This window comes from Adiantum capillus-veneris, chromosome 10, assembly GCF_014529385.1.
Source record: "Adiantum capillus-veneris isolate H3 chromosome 10, ASM1452938v2, whole genome shotgun sequence".
NCBI lineage: Eukaryota > Viridiplantae > Streptophyta > Polypodiopsida > Polypodiales > Pteridaceae > Adiantum > Adiantum capillus-veneris.
This window is the reverse complement of record NC_140940.1, coordinates 64,844,314-64,868,008: the sequence shown is the minus strand read 5'-3', so window position 1 is coordinate 64,868,008 and position 23,695 is coordinate 64,844,314. Positions and strand designations below refer to the sequence as shown.

Here is a 23,695-nt window from a genome sequence, read left to right as displayed (position 1 = left end):
GCTGCTCATCTCATCACAGACTACATCTCTGCTCACTCGTAATTCTCGTGTAGTAGGATTGTAGCACCTGTACCCCTTTTGTTCAAGGGAATATCCCACAAGAATACATTTCTCTGCTTTAGGATCCAATTTCCTACGCAACTCATCTGGTACATGCACGTAAGCTATGCAGCCAAACACTTTCAAGTGTGCCAAATCAGGCTTTGTACCTGTAAACTTTTCCTCAGGTGTTACATCATGCACCGCAGCTGTAGGTGTCCTGTTCATAATGTACACAGCTGTATTTACAGCTTCAGCCCAGAAATGATGAGGCATGTTCTTCTCATTCATCAATGCACGTGCAACCTCTACAATGTGCCTGTTTTTCCTTTCTGCGACCCCATTCTGCTGTGGAGTATATCTGCATGTAAACTGCCTGTGTATACCATGCATTCGCAGAAAATCTGAAAAATCATTGGAGAAGTACTCTCCCCCTCCATCTGACCTCAATGTCTTGATTTTCATATCTGTCTCCTTCTCAATCATGACTTTGAAGTCTTGAAAGTGACCAAACACTTCACTTTTGTTACGCATGAAGTAGACCCATACTTTCCTTGTATGGTCATCAATGAAAGAGACATAATACCTGCAACCATGTATACTTGCAGTATCGGTTGGACCCCAAGCATCTGTGTGCACCACCTCAAGTGGCCTTTTACATACATTGCGCTCATGTGGAAATGAGCCCTTTGACTGTTTTCCAAACTGGCATGTTGCACACACTTTATGCATACCATCCACCTTGAATTTGGGCAAACCTTTTACAATCTGTTTTGATTGCATGCTGCGCAATCTCTGCTCATTGACATGGCCAATGCGTTTGTGCCAAATGTCAACATCAGCCACAACACCTGTGCCCTGTGCAAATAATGCAGCTTTTACCTCAGGCATGTCTACATTCAGCGTAAACATTCTGCCCACACATTTGCCCTCTGTGATCAGCTTACAGCCATTCTGGAAATCTTCTACATAACAGCCATTTGGATTGAAGTGAACCTGCAAACCCTGCTCAACCATTTGTCCAACAGAAACAAGATTCTTTGTAATGTTTGGGACATGAAGTACATCTGCTAAGTACTTTGATTTCCCACTCTTCGTATTTAGAGGTATGTCCCCTACATGAGCAATGGGGTGAGCTGTGTCATCTCCTGTCCGCACATAGCCTGACACATCTGGTTTGCGCATATCTCTAAACCACTCTCCACGAAACGTCATGTGATTAGAGGCACCTGAATCCACATACCAAACATCATCTTGGGTGGAATTCTCTGCAGTCATTGTATTCATTACATGTTGCATAACAAACATGTGCTCGTTTTTGCTGTCATCTGCATCTCTGCTAGTAGATGCATAGTTTCCCTGTTCTCTCTTTCTACTTGCTTTTCCCTTTGGACAGTCACGTGACATGTGACCTCTTTCACCACAAGTCCAACATTCTCTACTATCTGGAGTATGTTGCTGCCTGCTTGATCCTGCACCACGACCTCTTTGACTCCCCCTGCCTTGAGACTGGTTTCCCCTGCCACCTGTATTGTTTTGATTTGATTGACCTTCTAGAAATTGGCCCCTGCAACCCCTTGGGCCTCGACCACGACCTCTACCTCTACCTCTGTTGGAGTTAGAATAGAAGGCCTGTTCAGAATTATTTCTGTCATGAGAAGAAGATGTGTCAAGGTTCTTCTCCTCAAGAATAAGCATAGAAATCAAATCTTGGAACACGGGGATGTCGTCTCTTGTATTCATGGAAGACCTAAAATGTACATACTCGTCTCCTAAACCATCCAAGCATGCACGGACAATGTCATCGTCTTCCACTGAGACTTTAATAGATCCAAGAGCCTCAATGATACTCTTGATCTTCAAGGCATAATCATTGATTGAGAGGTTGTTCCTCTTAACCTGATTTAGCTCCGACTTTAGTTGAAGCTTCCTGGCCTTGGTGTTCACCTCGAACACTCTGCCTAAGTTTCTCCATGCAATGGCGAGGGTTTCAGCATCCTGTAGATAGCCCATCATGCCATCTGTGATGCTCATAGACAGCCAATACATCACTTTGCTCTGGCCTTGTTGCCAGTCCCTCAAAGCTTTCCTTTGTTCTGCTGTAGCATTTGCCTCGGGAATCTCTGGTTCCTTTTCATTGTCTCCTTCTACATAGTCCCAATAACCTTTTCCTTTTAGGAAATTTGTTATTCTGAACTTCCATGCAGGGTAGTTATCTTTCTCAAGCTTCTCAGTAACAATCTGATTGAAACCGTCAGACATCTTGAAGCACTAAGACAAAATAGCTGCAATCTGTAGAAACCTGCAAATCTGCTGAACCTGCTATCGTGGTTCCTGTAACGCTTTCTACACTCAACGAGTGTCCACAATCAAGCGTACATACAACCACTGTACTTGTACAGTAAATCTCTGTATACTGCACTTTGGAGACCTGTTCAGAAACTTGTGCGAAAAACCCCTTTAAAAATTTTCGCTGCGCGAGGCGCCTTCGGCATCTGGTCGTGGATTGCGAACGAAGGGATTGTGATGCTCTTGCTCTCTTAGCCTCTCTTGCCTGCACCAGGCTCTGATACCATGTAAAGAATGAGGATGCAAGAGAGCTACACAAGACAAGCACAAAGCACACAGAGATGGAAAGCTTCTTCTTCTTCTTCACAGAAAAGAGAGTACAAAATGACTAAGTGCTAAAGCTGAAAAGTAGCACATATGTACATGCGGTCACTAAGTGTGAACTCGCTAGAAGCGTACTAGGCTGGCACTATAAGTGTAGTCCAGCTGTAGAATCACTGGCAGAGATCCTCCGTGTCGGTCACCTAACGCGCCAGTGAGTAAATGTCGTAAGCGGCCAAGACCCGTAGTGGATGCCAGCTCAAGGTGTAGAGCTCGACATCTCAACACAAAGTTGGCCAATACGTTTGATACCTTTGTTATTAATACCTTTGTTATTGATCTGTCTAGCAACTTGCCTCCATAAAGGGGTCATAGATATGCTTTCAACCTCAGAGAGCCAAGGGGACCAATGATTCATGGAGTTGTGGAAGTACCTTGTCAGCTCTGCCCACTCCAAAGACTTTGTTATCTTGTTGCATTTTTGAATGAGCTTGCATGTTGATCCCCCAAGTTTGAGGACGGTCCAATGAGGGGCAATAAGCTTATTGTGTACTTCTAACCCTTCCCACATGCCACCTTTTGAGCATAATTTAGAGTTTTCCATCATAACCGTGGCCATAATAGCCCAAGCCTGATCTTGCTTAGTTAATGTCACCACAAACTTAGCACATTGGGCCTTCTCATGGATGCTAGGGTTAAGAATCCCTAGACCACCTTGCTCCACTGGTCTCGCAATTGTCCCCCATCTAGCCCACTTCCAAGGCGTAGAGTCTTTAGTGTTGTTTTTCCATAGGAATTTCTTCACAAATTTCAAGAACTCTTTCCAGTTGCATTTGGCCAGCTTAAGAAAAGGACCGTTGAAGGCTACATACGGGTGCAAAAAGGAGTTAATGACTTTAATTCTGCACATACTTCCACCTTCACATGTTGGTCCTTTCCTTCTCCATAACCCAAAGGAATCTTTGCTTGTGGGTTACATCCACCCTGAAGGGGCTTCCAAGTGCCAAAAAAATCTCCCCTTTTGACACAATCTCCCTTGTCCACAAAGATGAATCAAATGCGTCATTCTCATAGAGAGAGACTAATCTTGACTTTCAATGTTACACTTGGACCTTGAAGCTAAGATGTATGTTTACACAATTTCTAGAGCCTTCCTGATGACTTGAGGGCACGCTTTGAGGAAAAGTAGGGAGTTATCCGCAAAGAGCTTAGTCAATTGATGGTCGTTTTTGGGTAGAGCTAGTCCTTGAATCTCCCCTTTAGCAGCGTTGTCTTTGAGTAGTGTTACTAGAAAATGGGATACAATGGCAAATAACATAGGGGCAAGAGGGCAGCCTCAATCCTTTCATTGAAAAAAAGATCTGAATGGCTACCATCACACATGGTACTGACGAGTTGGTACATATGGGGCCCAAAGCCAAGTTCTCATAACATTTTCAATGAATGACCAAGTGATCCTGTCATATGCCTTATCTATATCTAGTTGTAGCAAGAGACACTCTTGCTTAGTGAAAGTAGCATATTCATATCGACCATTGCTGCCAAAATGTTATCATAGATGGACCTTCCCTTGATAAAACCATGCTAGTGAGTTGTGAGGACTTTGTCCAGGAGGGGGAAAAGCCTTAGCGCTATGGTTTTGGCTATAATTTTATAAGAAATTGATAGCATCGGTATGGAGCACCAATGCCTCAGATGGGAGCAACAGACTTGTTTGAGGATAGGCTTAATGAGGGCCCTTTTAATGCTCAAGTCCAAGACTCCATCAACCAGATCTTGTTTAGCCATTTGCGTAATGGGGGATTTCCGATCGTCCCACATTCTTCAAGAATCTAGTAGTCAACCCTTCCCATCAACAGCCTTAGCACTTGGTTTTGGCTATAATTTTATCAGAAATTGATAGCATCGTTATGGGGCACCAATGCCTCAGATGGGAGCAACGGACTTGTTTGGGGATAGGCTTATTGAGGCCCCTTTTGATGCTCAAGTCCAAGACTCCATCAACTGGATCTTGGTTAGCCATTCGCGTAATGGGGGACTTCATATCGTCCCATAATTCTTTCAAAAATCTAGTAGTCAACCCTTCCCATCAAGGGGACCTCTCTTTGCCAAGAGCTTGTAACGCAAGAGAGCATTCATCCTCGGTAAACGTCTTTTCCAGAGGGATGGCTTTAGAGAGGGGAATCCTTCTTTTGACGCTCCTAAGAAGAGTAGTTCTGGCAATGTCAACCTCAGAGGAGTGGTCCTCAAGCTATCCTATAATCTGTCACAGGTGGCTAAGCATTAGCAGTGCCATTTCATATGAATTATCGGCCTCCTTTCCATTCCCATCTGTGAGCGAGTGAACCACACCCATATTCCTTTTGACTTTGAGGGCCCTAAAGAAGAGAGCTTGATTGGCTTCCTCTGGTAGAAGAAAGATTTCTCTGGATAGGACTCTGGCCTTCATTACCTCCTCTAGTTGGTGGTCAGCTAAGTCTATTTTGGCTTCAAGCCATCTTTTATGTACAGACTTCGAGGCAGACCCTTCTTGCTTTTTGGTGGTTAGAAGCTCCACTTCATCCGCAAGCTTTTTAAGGTTCTCCTCAACGTACTTCTTTGTTCTAGGGCAGAAGAAAGAAGTATGTTGGCATAACTTCTACCTATAGTTTGATTAGCTAAAGCCAAAAAGGATAGTAATCTCCTTGAATTTAGACACATGAAGGAAGCAATTCATGGTGGGCTATTTTCATTTGTTTATGTTATTTAAAAAATAAAGGTTAGATTGCAGGAACTTTTACTTATAGGTTGATTGGCTTAATCTAAAAAGGACAAGTATCTCCTTGGAGCTAGACACATGTCAAGGAAATAATATTTCTATCGAGAAGAATACACTTGCAAAGGTAATAAAATCAAGGTTGCAACATCCTTTATATGAAATGCAAGATTCATTTTCCATATACTTTTGTGTAAATGATATCCCAATCTGGAGAGAGATCTCATCCTCCCATGCCCTCTTCAAAAAAATAGAGGTTGGACCCAGACACCCCAAACCTTTACTCCTTGTGCCCTCTACAAAAAGCATTGTAAACTTGGGCATCATTGACATAACCTACCTTGGGTCCCAAGTCATTGGTGTGAATCCTCCTCACCCACATGCCCTTTGCAGAAAACTACATATCAAACATTGGCACCCTAAACATTGATGCACCCAGTTTTGTATTAAAAAACAAAGTATAAACCCGCACACCAAGGGCATTGACCTCCCTAGGTCCCAATTCATGGGTGTGAATCCTCATCACCCTTTCCCTTTGTAAAAAAGTAGAGATTAAAAACTGAAACTCTAAACCCTCATTCACCTTGTCCTCTATAAAAAACCATAGTGTAAACCCGTGCATCAAGAGCATTGACCTTCCTAAGTGCCGGTTCATGGATGTGAGTCCTCATCACCCATGGCCTTTGTAAAAAGTTAAACATTCAACATTGGCACCCTGAACCCTTATTAACCTTGTCCTCTAAAATAAATCAGTGTAAACGCGGGCAGAGGCCTTTCCTCTCCCAAATCACTCGACATGAAGCTTATGCGCATGCTTTTCTTGGAAGTTGTTCTGACAAAGCCTTCGCACAGGTGATAATAAAGGAGACTCGATGCTTTTTGGTGATCGCATGCATTAAGAGTTGAAAGTCAATATCAGTTGTTCTCATCATATAGAGCATCACTTCACTCTAGGAGAGGTCCTGCGGGATATGATCATCCCCCATCGCTGCCAAAATGTTGTCATACCGAGGCATTCTTCTTCAGTTATGGCCTTTTCGAGGATATCCGCTTGATGCGGTGTAGTTGTTCGCCTCACATTGTTCAACGGTGTCTTTCTTGCTTCCTTGACCTCCTCTGATTTTTGTTCTTCTTTCTGTCGCACGTAGATCCTAATGTCTGTGGTTGCAAAGCTTGGCTGGAACGTCCATTGCCAAGAGGAGGAGGAAAGGGGAGGCGAGATTGGATAGCATGTGAGATAAAGGATTAGTGGCCGAAAGAGGTTAGGAAGCTCATCCTCTCGTCAATCAGATGAACTTTATGTGGCGGTTGAGAGAGAGTTCAAAAGATCTTTTGTATTTGTATCAACGCGTGTTTTGTGTCTGACAGAGAGGACATATATTCACAATAGTGGACGTTTCGATTGCACAAGCATGACTCCAACTCCACAACACTGCAAGGTATGTTATTTGCATCCGATTCCCCATACCTATGCGTTTGCTTGATGCAACACATAAAATGCTATAGGCCAGGGCACAACTTCTGTTTCTTATAATATTTGGAGAGACCAGAGTGCCAACTCTCCACCATACTTGTATATGGCACTTCTGCATGACGTACACTGTATAATTAGCATTTTCACTCAGTGACACTTCATTGCAAGACAAAATGTTTAACTGTTCACATTGGCTTTATGTAGCTTGACACAAACATTGTCTCCGGCTTGGATAATTGGAGGACATCCGTACACAGTTATCAGGTCGGTAGTGCACTTTAATTTTTATAGTCAATTGATGCTTTTTTTATTTTTTGAGTTTGTGAATGCTTCCTTAGGTTTAGGTTAGCTACATGTTTTTATCATTAGTATATGCTCAATCTCAATCATCATATGTATGTATCAAATAGATACACGCTTCTTTTCTCACAAATGCTTGATGTCAATCTGGGTATGTCATGTTATGTTCTATGGCAACGCCCACCAAGCAAGACTAGTTTCACCCAAGAGTGTCATATCTTCTCTTTTAACACCAAATAACTCTTCACATCCCCTTGAAAAACCATGTCATAAAAAAGAAAACACTCGAGAATTTACAAGCAACCACCTATCCCCTTGAGGAACTACAACCTTGGGAATTTATAAGCGGCCGCATGTTAGAAATTGTCCAAAAGCTTCTGGAGGCCCCAAAGATGATGGAGACCTCTCGTCTAGCCAATTTGAGTTCTCTTACAAGTTGGCAATGTTTCAACACCCCCTTTGTACACATACAAAAATGCATGTCGAGATCCACTACAATGTGAATATTAGTAACCAACCGATTCAAGAGGACTTAAGCACAAGGTCACTTTGCTCGCTAACGGCTTTCAAATGCTAGCAACTTCACCTTCAAGTGCAAGCCACATCAATTTGGCTTTGATACCAATTGTTAAAACTTGGGGGAAAACTTCTTAAGAGGATAACGCTCCTAAGAGTGTCATCATACCTGTGTGCTTGATTGAAAGATTCCCCAACTAGTCTAGTCATATTGACCTAAAGCCTTAAGGTGGTGGACACCTTCGCTTTAGCTAGTTGAATTCTTCTTATGTGTTTTCAATGTTTGAATATCGTTCACTTAAGAGACTATATACCAAGGGCGACACATATTTAAAGCTCTTCCACGACTCTTTCCATACATAATTGACTGCAGATTGCCATACCCTAAACCCTGAACCCAACAATTTCAAGGTACAAAAAAATCTTTGTAATCTCTCCAACAGGTGTTGAGGATGCCCAAACTAAAATCCCTGCACATATATGTGCAAAGTTAGCACAAACAAAAGGCTACCCCAATACGAGTTTGACTTATATACAAGGAGCACCCCAAACTACAACTTGCGCTACACAAGCGACTTGCACTGCGTGTACACGTGCTTGCCAAAGTAAAGTGGTAAGGCATGATATTTCTCTCCTCGTAATTGACCTTGTAGTATTGCCACCTTACAAGTACTCATATTCCGCACTAGCAATCTCAAGCTTCGTTGCCTTGTAACACATGTATAACACTTGTGGGGTTGCTTGTAGAGAAAAAATTGTTGCAACTTTCTTGTTACTAGGCAATTCAATGAATCTCCTTTTGTTCCAAAAAAGAAAATCTTTCCATTGAAAAATCACCTTAGGGACACAAATCCCTAAGGTGAAATTACATTAAAGTAATACAATAGAGAATCAACCATAAATGGTATCACCAAAAGATAAAAGTCCTAGGGCAATCTGAAGTACAAGGTTGCCTCAAATCAAGGTTAGGAATGGGGATTAAGCCTAGACAACCTCCTAGGCTTAGAGGTCTTCAAAGCCTTCATCTTAGCAGACTTCTTAGCAATTTCTACCAAAGAACGTAAGCTGAATTTATGCCTTCAGAACCGCTGCTGATGTCCCTTGAGGATCCAGTGGTGGATCATGTAGAGGTATGGAAGAAGTTTCTGAGGAGGGAAGAGAAACAGGAGCTCTGCGTCTACACACAAGCTTTGGAGCCTCTGTCCTTCAGGTCGTCGTCTTCTTTTCTTCGCTTCCTTCCTTCTCGCTTTTATGGCTTCAATTCCTTTCCTTACACTGACACTCTCTCTCTCTCTCTCTCTCTCTCTCTCTCTCTCTCTCTCTCGTACAAAGCTGGATGGCCTATAGTGCAATTTCAAAAACTGACAGTCTGCATCTTTGCCCATTAGTACATGCTTCTCTATTGTTGATAGTAGTGAGATCGGGGCATGGCAATCCCCGTGTACTCGCATGTTCTTTGTGATGCATATATCTATCCCTTGTCATGTATTAACGATGCACAAGAAATGGCCAGCTTCTCACTATACTGACAAAGCAAAACCTTCTTGGAATCTATGGAAAGGTTTTGTAAGACCCAATGCAGTTTTGAGGAGTAGCCTTTTTGGGACAAATTAAGTTCAGGATCTTACAATTCACATAGATTGGTCTTCTTTGTGGATGATTGAATCTCCAGCAACAAACTTTATGAACATCCCCACTCGCATCAATCCAACAACTACACATTCCCACTTGCATCAACCCAACAACTACATCCCGATTCCTTCCAACCAGCACTTTCACTCATAGAAGCCTCCTAAAGCGTGCCGTAGGGTCTCCAAGCGGTCCTCAGCCTTCTTCCTTTGCTACCATGAAGGGATGAAGAGAAGAGATTAGATAAAGGAGATAATACATACACACACACACACAAGAAGAAGAAGAAGAAGAAGAAGAGAGTTTTAACTTCGTAGGAAACCATCCCATGAGACATTAAAGATCTAGCCGACAAGGAGTTGAACTAAAGACCTGTTATTCAAGAGGGAAATGGCATAACCAATCTAACACACTTGGGTGATAGAAAGGTTATACCAATTTCTTCTTTTTATTAGCGCGCGCGCACACACACACACACACACACACGAGAGAGAGAGAGAGAGAGAGAGAGAAATGAAAAGCTATATTTAACGTCTTCTAAAGGCCAAAATGACCTATGAGAACAAACCGGTATAATCCTGATGAATCTTATACAATGTCACAGTACAAAATAAAATGAAATGAAATAAGATAAAGCTAAATGGTTACTGTCATGAATCTATGCAGTTCAGAGCTATGCAGCACTATGAGGTGTGCGACGGTGAAATACAATCTCAGTGGAGAGAGAGAGACCCACACCAGCAATAACTTAGTAACTCAAGGAGTGTGCTCACAACATTCTTTAATTTCGTCCATTCAACTTCCTCTTGCATACCAGCAACAGCTGTCCCAATCCACCAGTCTAGTTGCACTAAGATCTTCGTCGTTGTTCAAGAGGATCTCCCAAGACTCTCCTCCAAATTTCCTTTCAAAAATCGTGGCACCATCTTAATTACTCTCATAGCTGGTCAAAAAGCATTTGATGTCCAAAACAACTAACAATGCAAACTTAGTGTTCTTTATTTATTGCAATGTCATATTTTTACCCATGTTATCAAACAAGGTTTGGCCCTCATTGATTAGACCTGATCGATTATATGCATTCAGCAGACACACAAAAAGGAAGGCATCTAGGGAAATGCTCTCCTCTTGCATCCATTGAAAACAGTTCAGTGCTTCCTTCGCCAGCCCTTGCGTGCCATATCCTCCTACGAGTGAAGTCTAAGAGGCTACATTTACAGCACACTCCTCTCTTTCATCAATGAAAATAGCAGAGACCAAAGCTACCTGCCCCTGCCCCTATTGACCACATCCTACAAATGTGCATTCCAAGAGACTCTCAGCACGAAGCATGCAACAAACTTGCAAAAATACACCCAGCTTGGCATACGCGAAATCTGTTTCCCATAGTCCTCCGACTAACAATCTCATCATGAATAGGTTTGCCCATCTCAACATCTTGCAAAACGCACGTGTCTTCAAAATGCAAGCATACATGAGCACATCTAGAAAGAAGACCTCGCTATGTATTGGATGAAAGGTCACCATAGCTTCCTAGCTTTGCAATCGATGCACTGCAAGCGACCACGTTCCTCACATGAAGCACACCAAAAGTACCCCTCACTTGGCACATGTAGATCAAAGCTCCTCCATGCATGATGTTGTTTTTCACCAGCCTAGGATGGATTAGCAAAGGTGATTGCATCTGGGGATATGAGCGCAGGATGCCCTCATATTGCATGCATTCAAGCTTCCTTGGCCAACCTTTGCTCGGCATATCCTTCCATAAGTGCACATTCTATTTGGAGAGAATCCCTCACTTCGCATCCAATGAAAACAGCCAAGAGTTTCCTAACCCTACCCCTGCTGCAATCCAATAGATGATGTCTCAAATGCAAGCCTTGAACAAGATGGAATCTGGAGACTAATTGCAGGCAGGAACCAGCATTGAACAAGTATGGAAGTCTTTGTGCCCACGTGCATATAAAGTCCATAAGAGAGAATCTTCCCTGGCCGTCAGACAAGAAAGGTTGCAAGACATCCTCGGCTGAAAATCAGTAACGTTGGCAACAACTCATCAAGACTGGCTCACACACACTATTGATCATCATAACTAATTGATGGTTGATTTCTACACCCCAGTGACACGTTGGCAAAACAAAACGGCTGTGCGTTTTTACTTCATCTAAGGATGAACAGTAGGTGTACACAAAAAAAATAATCGACATACACAATAGCATGACCATCGTTGCGTGGACCAAAACTCTAGTATGTTATTTATCACAGCATATGCTACAACTTGATCCCGAGTATATCCAAGTGACTTGCCATGTATGTAACAAAGTACAGCCGATGTCTCCAGGTATTCATTCACAGCATGTACAGCTAGGCCTTTCACATACCCTCAACAGCCTGCTCAAACTTTGCACATGTTATTTCTTGAAGCAGGTCCTCACTGTACATCGTACAAAGAGTTGATGATTATCCTTGCAAGACTCCATTGAACTTGGTGTGCAGCCATAGTATTGTTCAGCTTTGAGCCAAGGCTACACCATCGACATCTTGGGTAGTGCTCTCTGGCTCTGACAACCTTTTGAAAACAAGTTTCTGCTGAGGGAGTTGTCCACCAGCAACAGCAGAGACCTTCGTATCAATAAACACTGTGTCATCTTCTTTGTATTCTCCACGCAAAATGCCTTTGGCTAGTTCATTCTCTACATTATGCTGAATGACTCGCTTGACTGGCCTTGCACCATAGCTTGGGTCGTACCCGAGGCTTCCAAGGAATTGCACAGCACTGTCACTAACTTTAATGGTAATCTTCTTATCCTTCAACCTCTCTTGCAATCGCTGCAGCTGTTAGGCCCAAATGAAAACAAGTTAAAAACACCCAGCAATTATGAATAACTGTACTTTTTCTTGTTGTGCTTACGTGAGGAGCAAAACCAACTTGCCAAGTTATGAATAACCCAAACATACCTGTAACTTCACAATCATGTTGATTTGCTCGCGACTCAACGGTTGGAAAACAATATACTCATCAATACGATTCATGAACTCTGGCCGGAATGTAGCCCTAGCGACTTCTAATACCCTGTTCTTAATAGCTTCATAGGTGCTTTCGGCTGAACCATTAGTATCTATATTCAGGATATATTGGGAACCTATATTTGACGTCATAATGATAATCGTATTGTTGAACCTCACAGTCCGTCCTTTAGAATCTGTCACCCTTCCATCATCTAAGATCTGAAGGAAAATGTTGAAAACATCAGTGTGCGCCTTCTCAATTTCATCAAACAGGACAACAGAGTAGGGTCTTCTTCGAATCCTTTCAGTAAGCTGTCCACCCTCCTCATATCCAACATAGCCAGGTGGGGCTCCAATGAGGCGGGACACAGCATGCTTCTCCATGTATTCACTCATGTCAAACCTGACAAGCGCCTCATCAGTATTGAAAAGATGCTCCGCCAGTGCCTTAGCCAGCTCAGTCTTACCCACACCCGTTGGTCCCATAAACATGAAACTGGCAATCGGCTTGTTGAGATCTGCAAGCCCAGCTCGAGATCGTTGGATGGCATCAGCAACAGCTCTCACTGCGGGATCTTGACCAACTACCCTCTTGTGCAGCTCCACATCCAAGTTAAGAAGCTTCTCTCTTTCAGATTGTTGGAGCTTTGAAACCGGTATACCTGTCCACTTACTAACAATCTCGGCAATGTCATTATTGGTCACCTCTTCCCTCAGCAGAGGCTTACCCGAATTTTGATATTCATCCAAAGCCTTTTCAGCTGCATCTAACTGCTTCTGCAACACCATCAAACTCCCATACTTAAGCTCTGCTGCCCTGTTAAGGTCGTAATCACGTTCTGCTTGCTGAATTTCAATGCTCACCCTGTCAACCTGCTCTCACATGTATAAGACAGAGAACAAAGCATCAGATTCAAAATCTCATCGAATTGATGAAAAGTCCAAGCACAAAAGCATGCAGATCATTCACAGTCACAAATGCATCAAAACCACATACCTCTTCCTTGATTGACTGTATGCGAGTCATAATTGACTTCTCATGCTCCCACTGCTCTGTGAGCTCCTTTTGCTTTTGCTTCAAGGCCTCTAACTCAGCCTCAAGCTTACTACGTCTGTCTTTGGCGGCTTTGTCAGTTTCATGTGTAAGAGAGAGTCGTTCCATTTCAAATTTCAAAACTGCTCTGTCGATTTCATCAAGAGCAGTAGGCTTTGAAGTTATCTCCATCTTCAACTTGGCAGCTGCCTCATCAACTAAATCAATTGCTGTACAAAAAACACAATAATGTCTTGAGAGAAACTCAACAAGCTTGTGAAAGAAAGTTCAAAACTACAGCGTCATTAAAGAGATGCAGCCTTAGATGCACTCTAATGCACAAATTCGAATACAAGCTTTTTCTGTAAACCACAGTTTTAATCTCTTTCCTCACATGTCAGTGCAACTATAATTGCAACAGCTACACAAAAAGGCACTCCTCACACTTTATAACTCTAAACTGCAATAACTACACAAAAAAGCCACTCCTCTCACAAGCTTTCAAACAAAATCAGCAGAGGTCATAGAGGCTCTCACATGGTCAATGTCACTGACAGATAAATAAATACCTTCTCATCTCATAAAAGGAAAAGGCCTTGCGACACTGCAGGGATGATTAACGTGATGTTGCAAGCACGGACAACTAACTTAATATTCATATGCCTAGTGACTAGCCAACCAGTTTGGGACGTAAGCTCACTAAACCAAGTTGACAACTTGCAAGCATGGCACAGCAAATATTGACAACAATCACTCAATTTGTCCAGTTTAAGTATTACAAAATAGCACACGCATTGACCTCAAGCCACTACCTTTATCGGGTAGAAATCTATCACTGATGTAGCGATCAGAAAGAACTGCTGCTGCCACTAAAGCACTGTCTGAAATTCTAACCCCATGATGTAACTCATATCGTTCGCGCAATCCTCGAAGAATGGAAATTGTGTCTTCTACAGACGGTTGATCTACATACACTTGCTGAAAACGCCGCTCTAGTGCCGGGTCTTTCTCTATGTATTTACGATACTCATCAATAGTTGTTGCTCCGATACACCTCAATTCTCCTCTGCCAAGCATTGGTTTAAGCAAATTTCCTGCATCCATGGCTCCATTTGTTGCACCTGAGTCACATACAAAACAAAACACGTGGTTATTCAGACAGGACACATAAGCAACACTGGACGTTCAGGCTATTTGCATCATCCAATCACTGTAGCAAGATTACATACCTGCCCCTACAACAGTATGTATCTCATCTATAAAGAGGATAAGTTGTCCATCTGAATCCTTGACTTCCTTTAACACAGCTTTTAGCCTGTCTTCAAAGTCTCCACGATATTTAGCACCAGCTATTAGAGCTCCCATGTCTAAGGAGATAAGCTGAAAACCAAGAAAACAATTACTGCTGAAGAGCAGCGCACAAACACAAAAGCACATTTTTATAAGCAATACATCAAGTCAAAAGACAAAGTGTGAGTCATGCAAGGTATGCACGACTGCAAGGTCAGCATTATGTAAGAGCTCATAGCATATGGGGTGTCTCAATCCTTACTCTTCTGTTCATCAATGCTTCTGGAACATCGCCTTGAACAATTCGCTGTGCCAGCCTGCAAGACAAGAAAAAAAATAGTGCCCTTGAACATTCTGATGAGATTAACAACACGTCATGGCCAGATATGAGATGACAGTGGATGCATAGAACCACAGTCCCTTACAAGGCCAATTCTCATAGCTAATAATTCCAAACTATCTATGCATGCAATTGTACAGCCTTGTAGACCACTAGCCTTATTACCTATACTGCCACAGTCAAAGAATCATCTGCTCCTTGGCGCACAAGAGCCGCCAAACAAAAACAGCAAGCTTACCCCTCAGAGATAGCAGTTTTACCAACTCCGGGCTCTCCCATTAGACATGGATTATTCTTTGTCCTCCGAGAGAGAATTTGAATGCAGCGCCGAATCTCATCATCTCGCCCAATGACAGGATCAAGCTTGCCTTGTCTAGCCATCTCGGTCAGGTCCTTTCCATACTTTTCTAAAGCTTCATACTTCCCTTCTGGGTCTGCAGAAAATAATACACTCAAAACTTGCACTAGGTTTAAAGTATCCTGGAACACACTTCCCTTTCAGTACTTTGCATGAGCTCACCTTGATCTATAACTTTCTGGTTCCCCCGAACAGCCTGTGTAGCTGCATTAAGGGCTTTCTGACCAATCTGAAAATCTTTGAATAATTGCTGACCAAAACGTTTGTCTTGCACAAATGCAAGAACTAAGTGCTCAACAGATATAAAAGAATCTCCATAATCCTTCTTAATGACCCTGGCTCTCTCAATAAGAGCTTCCAGATCACGACCAAGCATAGAGCCTCCCGTATCACCACCAATGACCTATTTGGCAAGATGTAACCGATCAAGGAAGAAGGATGGACAAGAGAGACCAGCTTCAACAATCTAATTTCATCATTGAGAAAAATCAGAAAAATCACAGGCAGCCACAAGCAAGGCTGGATAACTGGTGAAGGACATCAATAGTCTGATTCGATTGGAAAAACAAAGCAAACACAGGTAGCCATGGAAAAGACTGGAAAAGAGTTTATTCACTCAATCTGGCACAAATATGCTCCATGATTCACACTTGGATATTATTATCAGATATAGAGCCAGGAAACTTGACAACAGACAACACCAGGCAAGCAAGCATCTTCTTCCCCCCAAGGAAGACGGTGACACAATGCAGATAAAACAGGACCTGCCATCCCTACAAATAACTACGGACATGTGCAATGTGTGAAGAGGCTCACTTACTTTTGGCTGCCGCTGAACGAATTTTTCAGTCGCCTGAAGCAAAGAAGTATTGTCCACTCCAGCTTTAGCAAAAATTCTCCGTGCTAGACCATTTCTTTGCTCCAATAAAGCCTTCATCAAATGCTCTGTCTCTACAATTTGTTGCTTGTTTTCTTTCGCTACTTCAGGAGATGCAACTATGGCTTGCCATGCCATTTCTGTAAAGTCGGGCTGTGTTATCTACAAATGTAGAAGTTTTGTGTGAGAATACTTTGAACAAGTGTGCTAATGAAGTGCCATGAGGCTGATTACATTGGCGCACAAAAATAGGGCATTCAATGTTTATGTAAGACCTGACATTTCTGGCACACAATACACAACAAAGTGACCAAGCAGAACCAAGCATCAGCTCATTCATGACTGGACCTTATTTAGCACAAGAGTCTCTAGATAATGTCCAGATTAATAAAGACACAAACATTGGATTATGAAGAAATCATAACCCTATGGAAACCCCGAACACAGACCACTCATTCCCTATACTTCACAACAACTCCATTATCATCTAAACAGAAACTTGAGAAACATCAACTACGAACTTATGATCAAACCCCAAATGCAGACCACTAATTCACATAGAATCACTGCATAAACACAAGGGCTCTGCAAATGAAAGGTTGAATTGCGCAGTAAGAATCCATCTTGACCCTCCACAATCCCTATCACAAAAAATTTGGAAAGCAGAAGATGCATGCTTACTTTGGCTGCATCACAGCGAACCGTTCCAGGCACACTTTTCTTATCCCGCTGGCCACACAGTTTCAATTGCCTGCTTGATTTGAGACGAGAAGGACGAAGACCCAAGTAGCTGTCAAAAACTCCATCTTTCCTCTTATTTGACAACACAAGCCGTGCGCGTTGTGAAGAACACACCCCCCTTCCCGAGTACTTGTTGCTGAGAGACATACGAGAAGATGTTGAAGGGGTCGAACCAGAAGAAGGGGGCCGGTGGACTGACGTGAGACTGGAACTCAGAGAAGCCATGTCTGATCGCAAAACACCTGGTAAGGCCATTGGTGAGAGAAGAATTACTTCAACCGGTATACGAAAGTCGAGGCTGCGTGTGGGTGCCTCTGAGTCTGTACGAGAGTGTGAGAGAGAGCGCTTGTTGAGGGGTGTCGGGCAAATGAACACAATGAAACTATTAGGTCCTCACATTCCTTTTAAACGAGCCAGGATGTCGAAGGTTCTGGTGCATCGACGATACTTCCTCGCCAGTGTTTCACATGTGAGTCGTGACGTTACCGCGCAACAGCCTCCTCTTATGGAGGTCTCATATTGTTGTTGATTGTATCCATTTGCAGGAAAAATATGGATTGGATATCCCATCATTCCCATCAACAAGGCTTGAGCTCAAGACTAGTTGTGTATGTCTATGAGGGTTCCCAACTTGGCTCTCTCTCTCTCTCTCTCTCTCTCCCTCTCTCCCTCTCCCTCCCCTTTTTCTCTCTCTACGCGATCACTGTCCCCCCCCTTTCTCTCTCTCTACGTGATCACTGTCCCCCCCTTTTTCTCTCTCTACGCGATCATTGTCCCCCCCCTTTCTCTCTCTCTACGTGATCACTGTCCCCCCCTTTTTCTCTCTCTACGCGATCATTGTCTCTCTACGTGATCACTGTCCCCCCCTTTTTCTCTCTCTACGCGATCATTGTCCCCCCCTTTCTCTCTCTACGCGATCGCTGCCCCTTTCTCTCTCTACACGCTGCCCCCCCCCTCTCTCTACGCGCTGGTCCACCCTCCCCCAAGGCTAGAAAAATACATTTTTCCTGTCCGAAGAAGATAAGGGCAAGCTTGAAAGCTTGTTTTTAAGTTAAAATTTGAAGCTTTTGCCGGTATTTTCACTAAAACTTGTCCAGTTTTCTTAAAGGCAAGCTCAAAATCTAGCCAGGATTTTGCAATTTCAGCTGGTTAAAATACACTATACCCCCGTTCTCTAACATTGCTCCCCCCTTCTCTCTCTTCTAGCCTCTCTCCCTTCTCTCTCTCTCTCTCTCTCTCTCTCTCTCTCTCTCTCTCTCTCTCTCTCTCTCTCTGCCCCTCCCTTGCCATACCTCCTCACGCTCCCCCACTCGCCCAGCTACCGCGCCCGCTGCTAGTGTGGGTGCACACGTACGTTTAGTGGCTCCTTTGCAGACGGCGATCAAGCATGAGGAAGCTAAACGATAAAGCCGACCCCCTAGAGGATGCCATTCAAAACTGCAAAGAGGAAATGACAGAGACCATTACCAAGATGAACCGCAATCTCTTGGGCACAATAAACATGCTCGAAGGACGCATGCTGATCCAAGAGAGCAAGATAAGTACGCTGGAAGACCAAGTGACGACTCAAGATGAAGAGATTGCGTCACTCAAGAAAGATCTCGCTGAAGCACGATTAAGAAACACACTGGAAGAGGGCGAACTGCAACCCTCAGTAATTGAAGAAATCAACACGATCAAGGAGCAAGAACGGGCCATCAAAGAGGGAGAAGAGCAACACAAAGAAATGACGACTTCTTGGGTGGATGTTCTTACCAAAACTCAACAGAAGGCGGATGAAGCCGAGAAATGGATCAAGGTGGCCAAGAAAGGAAAAGGCAAGGAGATAACGCCCACGTCCACACCCACTATCATTAATCAGACACTAGAGGAGGAGCAAAGAAGACGGGTGCGCGCTTTACATGTGAGAATTTGCGGTCTTAAAGACAAAGGCAATGTGGACGAAGAAGTAAAAGAACTCACATCCTTGATGGGGGTTCATGAGCCGACGCACACAAGGGCATGGAGAGTGGGCAACATAAAGAAAAATGGAAGCAGTGGAGAAACCTCAAAAGAAAGAGCACTCATCCTCCGTTTTCCCTCCATGGAAGCGAAGAAGTCCTTCTTGAAGAAAAGACCAACTCTTAAAGAGACTGCATCTTTCTCGGAGATGATCTCACCCTCTTGCAGATCACTCATATGTAGGAAGTAATGCCGGAGATTAGAGCGGCAAGGGGAAAAGGCAAGATTGCCTTTTACCGAGATGGAAAAGTGGTAATACTAGAGCGACGCTCCACATGACGGTGCGAGACTTATGGGACCACACTCAAAGTGGCTGCATAGAACTGTAATGGATCTATGCGTCTTGATGTGGGTGCTTTTGAGGATAGCTTTACTGGAAGAGACATCATCTTTTACTCTGAGACACACCAGGTCCCTGGGCAATCCATGCCTCACGTCAGTGGATACAGGTGGGAGACAGCTTACAGACGGGAGACACGCTCAGAGCACAGAGGGCGAGGCTTGGGGGAAGTGGCAGTGTTATTTAGAGAGGATCTGCAGCCACTGATACATATAGTCCGCAGGGATGAGCAGGCTAGGTACATGTGGGTGAGATTGAAAGCAGAGACAGGCAGATATCTCTACCTAGCTATTTGCTACTTTCCCACGAGTACATCAGTTTATGCATCACCCATGATTGGACACACACTGGCACGATTGTATGCATCCATTCTTGAGCAACAGCTGAGTAGATGGGCAGAGAGGGAAGGAATGCGTGCAATTGGGCAGGCAGGGTTCAGGAGAGGCTTCTCTACTCTTGACCATATCTTGACACTCAGGGCCATCATCGAGGAAGGCAGATCTCATGGGAGACGGATATATTGTAGCTTTGTGGACTTCCACAAAGTTTTTGACACAATACCCAGAGCAAGATTGATGCGCAAATTACAAGAAATGGGAGTACCCGCAGAGCTCATTTGGGGGATCATGGCATTGTACAGGTCAGTAGTAGGGCATATACGCACCCCGGAGGGACTTTCTACACCGGTTCACTCCACTATTGTGGTGAAGCAGGGCTGCCCGCTCTCTCCTACTCTTTTCGGTATGTATGTGGATGAGGTCTCTGACTACGTTGAGAGCGATGGGGATAGAGGTGCACAGTTGGCAGGGACATGGATCCCACTTCTGTTATATGCTGATGATATAGTGTTGATCTCCGAATCCCCAGAGGGAATGCAACGTCAATTGGATGCTTTGCATACGTTTTCCCACAAAAGTGGGTTGTCTGTCAACCTTGGTAAAACCAAGGTTATGGTGTTTAATACCACCCCACAGTGGTTCGGGAGGTCAGCACCTACATTCACATACGGCCAGGAGACTGTGGAGTACACAAATGCTTACACTACCTTGGAGTGGTTTTTTGCAGACCTGCATTCTCACTCAGAAGAGTAGCAGAGACCAGACTGACTAGAGCCCACGCAGCATTGGGTAGATTGGAGAAGATGTGTTCACAGGTTCAGTTTCAGGAGGCCCGGACGAAGCTCTGGCTCTTTGACACTTTGGTGGCTTCAACATTGCTCTATGGAGCTGAGATATGGGGACCTTCATTGGATCACCGCGGGAGGCCGGGTCGCACAGATGGATGGGGGAACATGGAGAAACCTCTCGTCTCTATGATCTCGCGGCTCATTAGAGCCAAGGCATCAATACCACGGGCCATTATCCGAGCAGAGCTAGCGGCCCCCCCACTAGTGGTGGAGGCGCTCACCAGGTCAGTCTCCTTCATAAACCACACATGGGAACTCCCTAGAGACAAATATGCTCGCATAGCACTTGATTCCTCTCGACAGTTAGCCATACAAGGAGATACAACATGCTGGTATGGGGAGATGACATCATGGTTTCAGGCACATGGGTTCAGCATAGACAGGCTACCACCATTCCAGTACTCATTGGATGCACCATCTCTCACTCTTACACAGTCAGAGATCACCAAGCTCATCCGCCAAGACCTGACCCAGCTAGACACCAAGAGGACATGGATACAACCAGCACAGGAATTGGGCACGAAGATGGCTTTCTACAGATACCACCTTCTCCAGCTTACGGAAGATGGTTTTGTGACGAGACCCAGATACATGGATATCCACTTGTCTCATGGGATACGATGTGCTATTGGCCAATTACGCACATCTTCTCACCAGCTGCGGATTGAGATTGGGAGACACAACGGAGTACCAGCAGAGGCCATGACATGCCCCTTGTGTGACATAGAACCTGAGACAGAGCTGCATTATACATGCCGCTGCCTCGTCTACTACGAGATACGAGGCCGCTTCCATTGCTTCTTCAGAGAGGGTTTCGACCACTCTCAAGATTCGTGGGATACGAAGATCAAAGATGCCTGGGTTTGTTCTTGCTCGAATAACGCAGACACAGAGATAGCCTGATAAATGGCGAGGCTAGCCAGTCTCAAAGACGGATCACAGACTTCTTTAGAGCAGACACGGGACAGCCGCAAGAGCCACTCCCATAGCAGAGCTCCCCCTCGTCTCACACAAAGGCACACTAATCGACCGAGCGATTGAACTGGGGAAATCCAGGCGCCCACGACTGCGGAGGACTACACAACATCGACGGAGGCTACGTCAGAAGATTCGGAGCACGCTGGCCAGGCATGCACGACGCCCAGGTCAGACTACTAACCATGGAGGAAATTGATGAGATTCGCAAACGACCGATGCTAGATCTCTTGTGACTCAGCCCATTTTTGCTTAGTTTTTTTCTTAGTTCACATCAACCAGTCTAGGATCCCATAGTATGTATCCTTGTTTTGTACTGTTGTTATTTTGTTACTCTAACTTTGTATCAGATCCACCACCTTGTAACTTTCTGGTCTCATAGGTCACTATGGCCTTTTGAAGACGTTAATATAACATTTCATTTCATTTCATTTCTCTCTCTCTCTCTCTCTCTCTCTCTCTCTCTCTCTCTCTCTCTCTCTCTCTCTCTCTCTCTCTCTCTCTCTCTCTCTCTCTCTCTCTCTCTCTCTCTCTCTCTCTCTCTCTCTCTTCCCCCCCCCCCAATTGTGACATATCATCTCTTGCCTTCAAAATCTTGAGTTCAAACATGAACGACCCATCGCATTGGGATTGTTCCTGCATCAAACCGTTGCTCTCTCTCTCTCTCTCTCTCTCTCTCTCTCTCTCTCTCTCTCTCTCTCTCTCTCTCTCTCTCTCTCTCTCTCTCTCTCTCTCTCTCTCTCTCTTTAGTTCGGATCGCTTCCCATTGAGGGTACGGGTATGGAGAGAGTTGTGGAGTACATGGTTAAGATGTGGCAAAACTCCACATTGACTTCTAAAATTGCATGGGAAGCAAGTAAAGAGACGTACAAAGTCAAAATTTAAAGTTCAAGAAGGATGCAAGACATCAAGAAGTAGTTAGGAAGATGGGATGCAGTACACTTGCTTCATGATGCCTCGATAGACTTCAAAGTGAATGAGGCTTTTTTACATCACCAATGTATCACACCTTGGATGAAATCCAAAGGTTCACGCATCATACATTACACAACATATATGTTGCCCCAACTACAAAACTATCGTCTTCTCCAAAAGTGGGAGTCACACCCACCCTTATATCCTCGGCCCCATCCATTGAGTGAGATTGGCTATGCACTATGTGCACCCACCAAGTTCACGAGTTTGAGTATCACACCCTACTTTTGACTAAGCTTGCTTTTCCCACATTTTCAGCCATGAGCTCCCTCTACACATTTCTCTCCCAACCATGTGTGAACTCTCAATTACAATGCTCATTTCCACATTTCTTGAGCATTAGGAATCACTTAGCAGCTCCACACATCCCACGTGATATTTTTCTTTTGGTCCCACAGGTCATATTTGACCTTCGAGGACAATAATGAAATTTCTCTCCCTGTGTGTGTGTGTGTGTGTGTGTGTGTGTGTGTGTGTGTGTGTGTGTGTGTGTGTGTGTGTATGTGTTACCATATACATGTGGTAGTGATGTGTGTGAACACACTAGGACCGCTGGGGCATTCTTTCCCTCTTTAGAAGGTTTTTTCCCCCGTGCATTGTATATACGCCCATCATTCTAGGGCTATCTATCTTTCCATTGCACACTAAGTAATACACTCTCTATTGTGTGCCTTGAGCTTCCTTCGTCTTCTCCAAGATGTGGGTGTTTCTCTGCAACCCTAATTCCAATAATTGGTATCAGAGCAGGTTGCGTCCTCCCGGGCTTAGTCGCCAGCTGCTCCAGTACACGCCTTCTCACTTTCTCCAATTTCAGTGAGCTTTGGCGAGCGTTCGCAGGTCGACAATATATTTCAGGACAGCTTGTAGAGCTTGGTCTGCTCAGATTTTTTATTTGGGCTCATTTTGGCCTCCGTTTCCACTACATGTAGTACTCCATAGGCTATTTCGTCATTTTGTGCAAAATTTTTGTCAGTGCCGTTTTCTGCATAACAGGTGCCTTATAGTCTTCTACGGTTTGTGCTATATAGCACGTGTTGTTCCCGCTTCGTTTCTCCTATTTTTGGGCAGTTTTCACATCAGATGCAGCATTTACCATGGCTGACAACAACAACACAGATGTGTTCAAGATGTTTGCTGCTGAGGACAGGTTGGATGGGGACAACTACCCTATGTGGGCTTATATGATGCAACATGTTCTTGTGTCAAAGGGCATCTGGAACATTGTGCAGGGCATTGATGTACATCCT

General features: G+C 44.1%; 1 protein-coding gene across 1 annotated transcript; it reads right to left on the bottom strand.

The window, feature by feature from the left end:
• Nucleotides 1-11,555: 11,555 nt before the first annotated feature.
• LOC147448965 (chaperone protein ClpB3, chloroplastic-like) lies at nucleotides 11,556-17,470 on the bottom strand. The gene is made up of 10 exons (XM_086521355.1): nucleotides 16,912-17,470; nucleotides 16,174-16,392; nucleotides 15,516-15,756; nucleotides 15,234-15,429; nucleotides 14,918-14,972; nucleotides 14,595-14,745; nucleotides 14,178-14,486; nucleotides 13,330-13,595; nucleotides 12,282-13,205; nucleotides 11,556-12,158 (listed from the first exon to the last, which is right to left on the bottom strand). Exons 1-10 carry the CDS (start codon nucleotides 17,224-17,226, stop codon nucleotides 11,832-11,834), a joined length of 3,003 nt encoding a protein of 1,000 aa, XP_086377481.1. The 5' UTR covers nucleotides 17,227-17,470; the 3' UTR covers nucleotides 11,556-11,831.
• Nucleotides 17,471-23,695: the final 6,225 nt, after the last annotated feature.

Excerpts from the sequence above, each read along its gene's own strand:
- LOC147448965 (XM_086521355.1), bottom strand. The coding sequence starts at position 17,226 with ATGGCCTTACCAGGTGTTTTGCGATCAGACATGGCTTCTCTGAGTTCC. Across the intron at positions 15,430-15,515 it reads CCAGAAAGTTATAGATCAAG|ACCCAGAAGGGAAGTATGAA; the intron begins GTGAGCTCATGC and ends TATTTTCTGCAG. Across the intron at positions 14,973-15,233 it reads AAAACTGCTATCTCTGAGGG|GCTGGCACAGCGAATTGTTC; the intron begins GTAAGCTTGCTG and ends CTTGTCTTGCAG.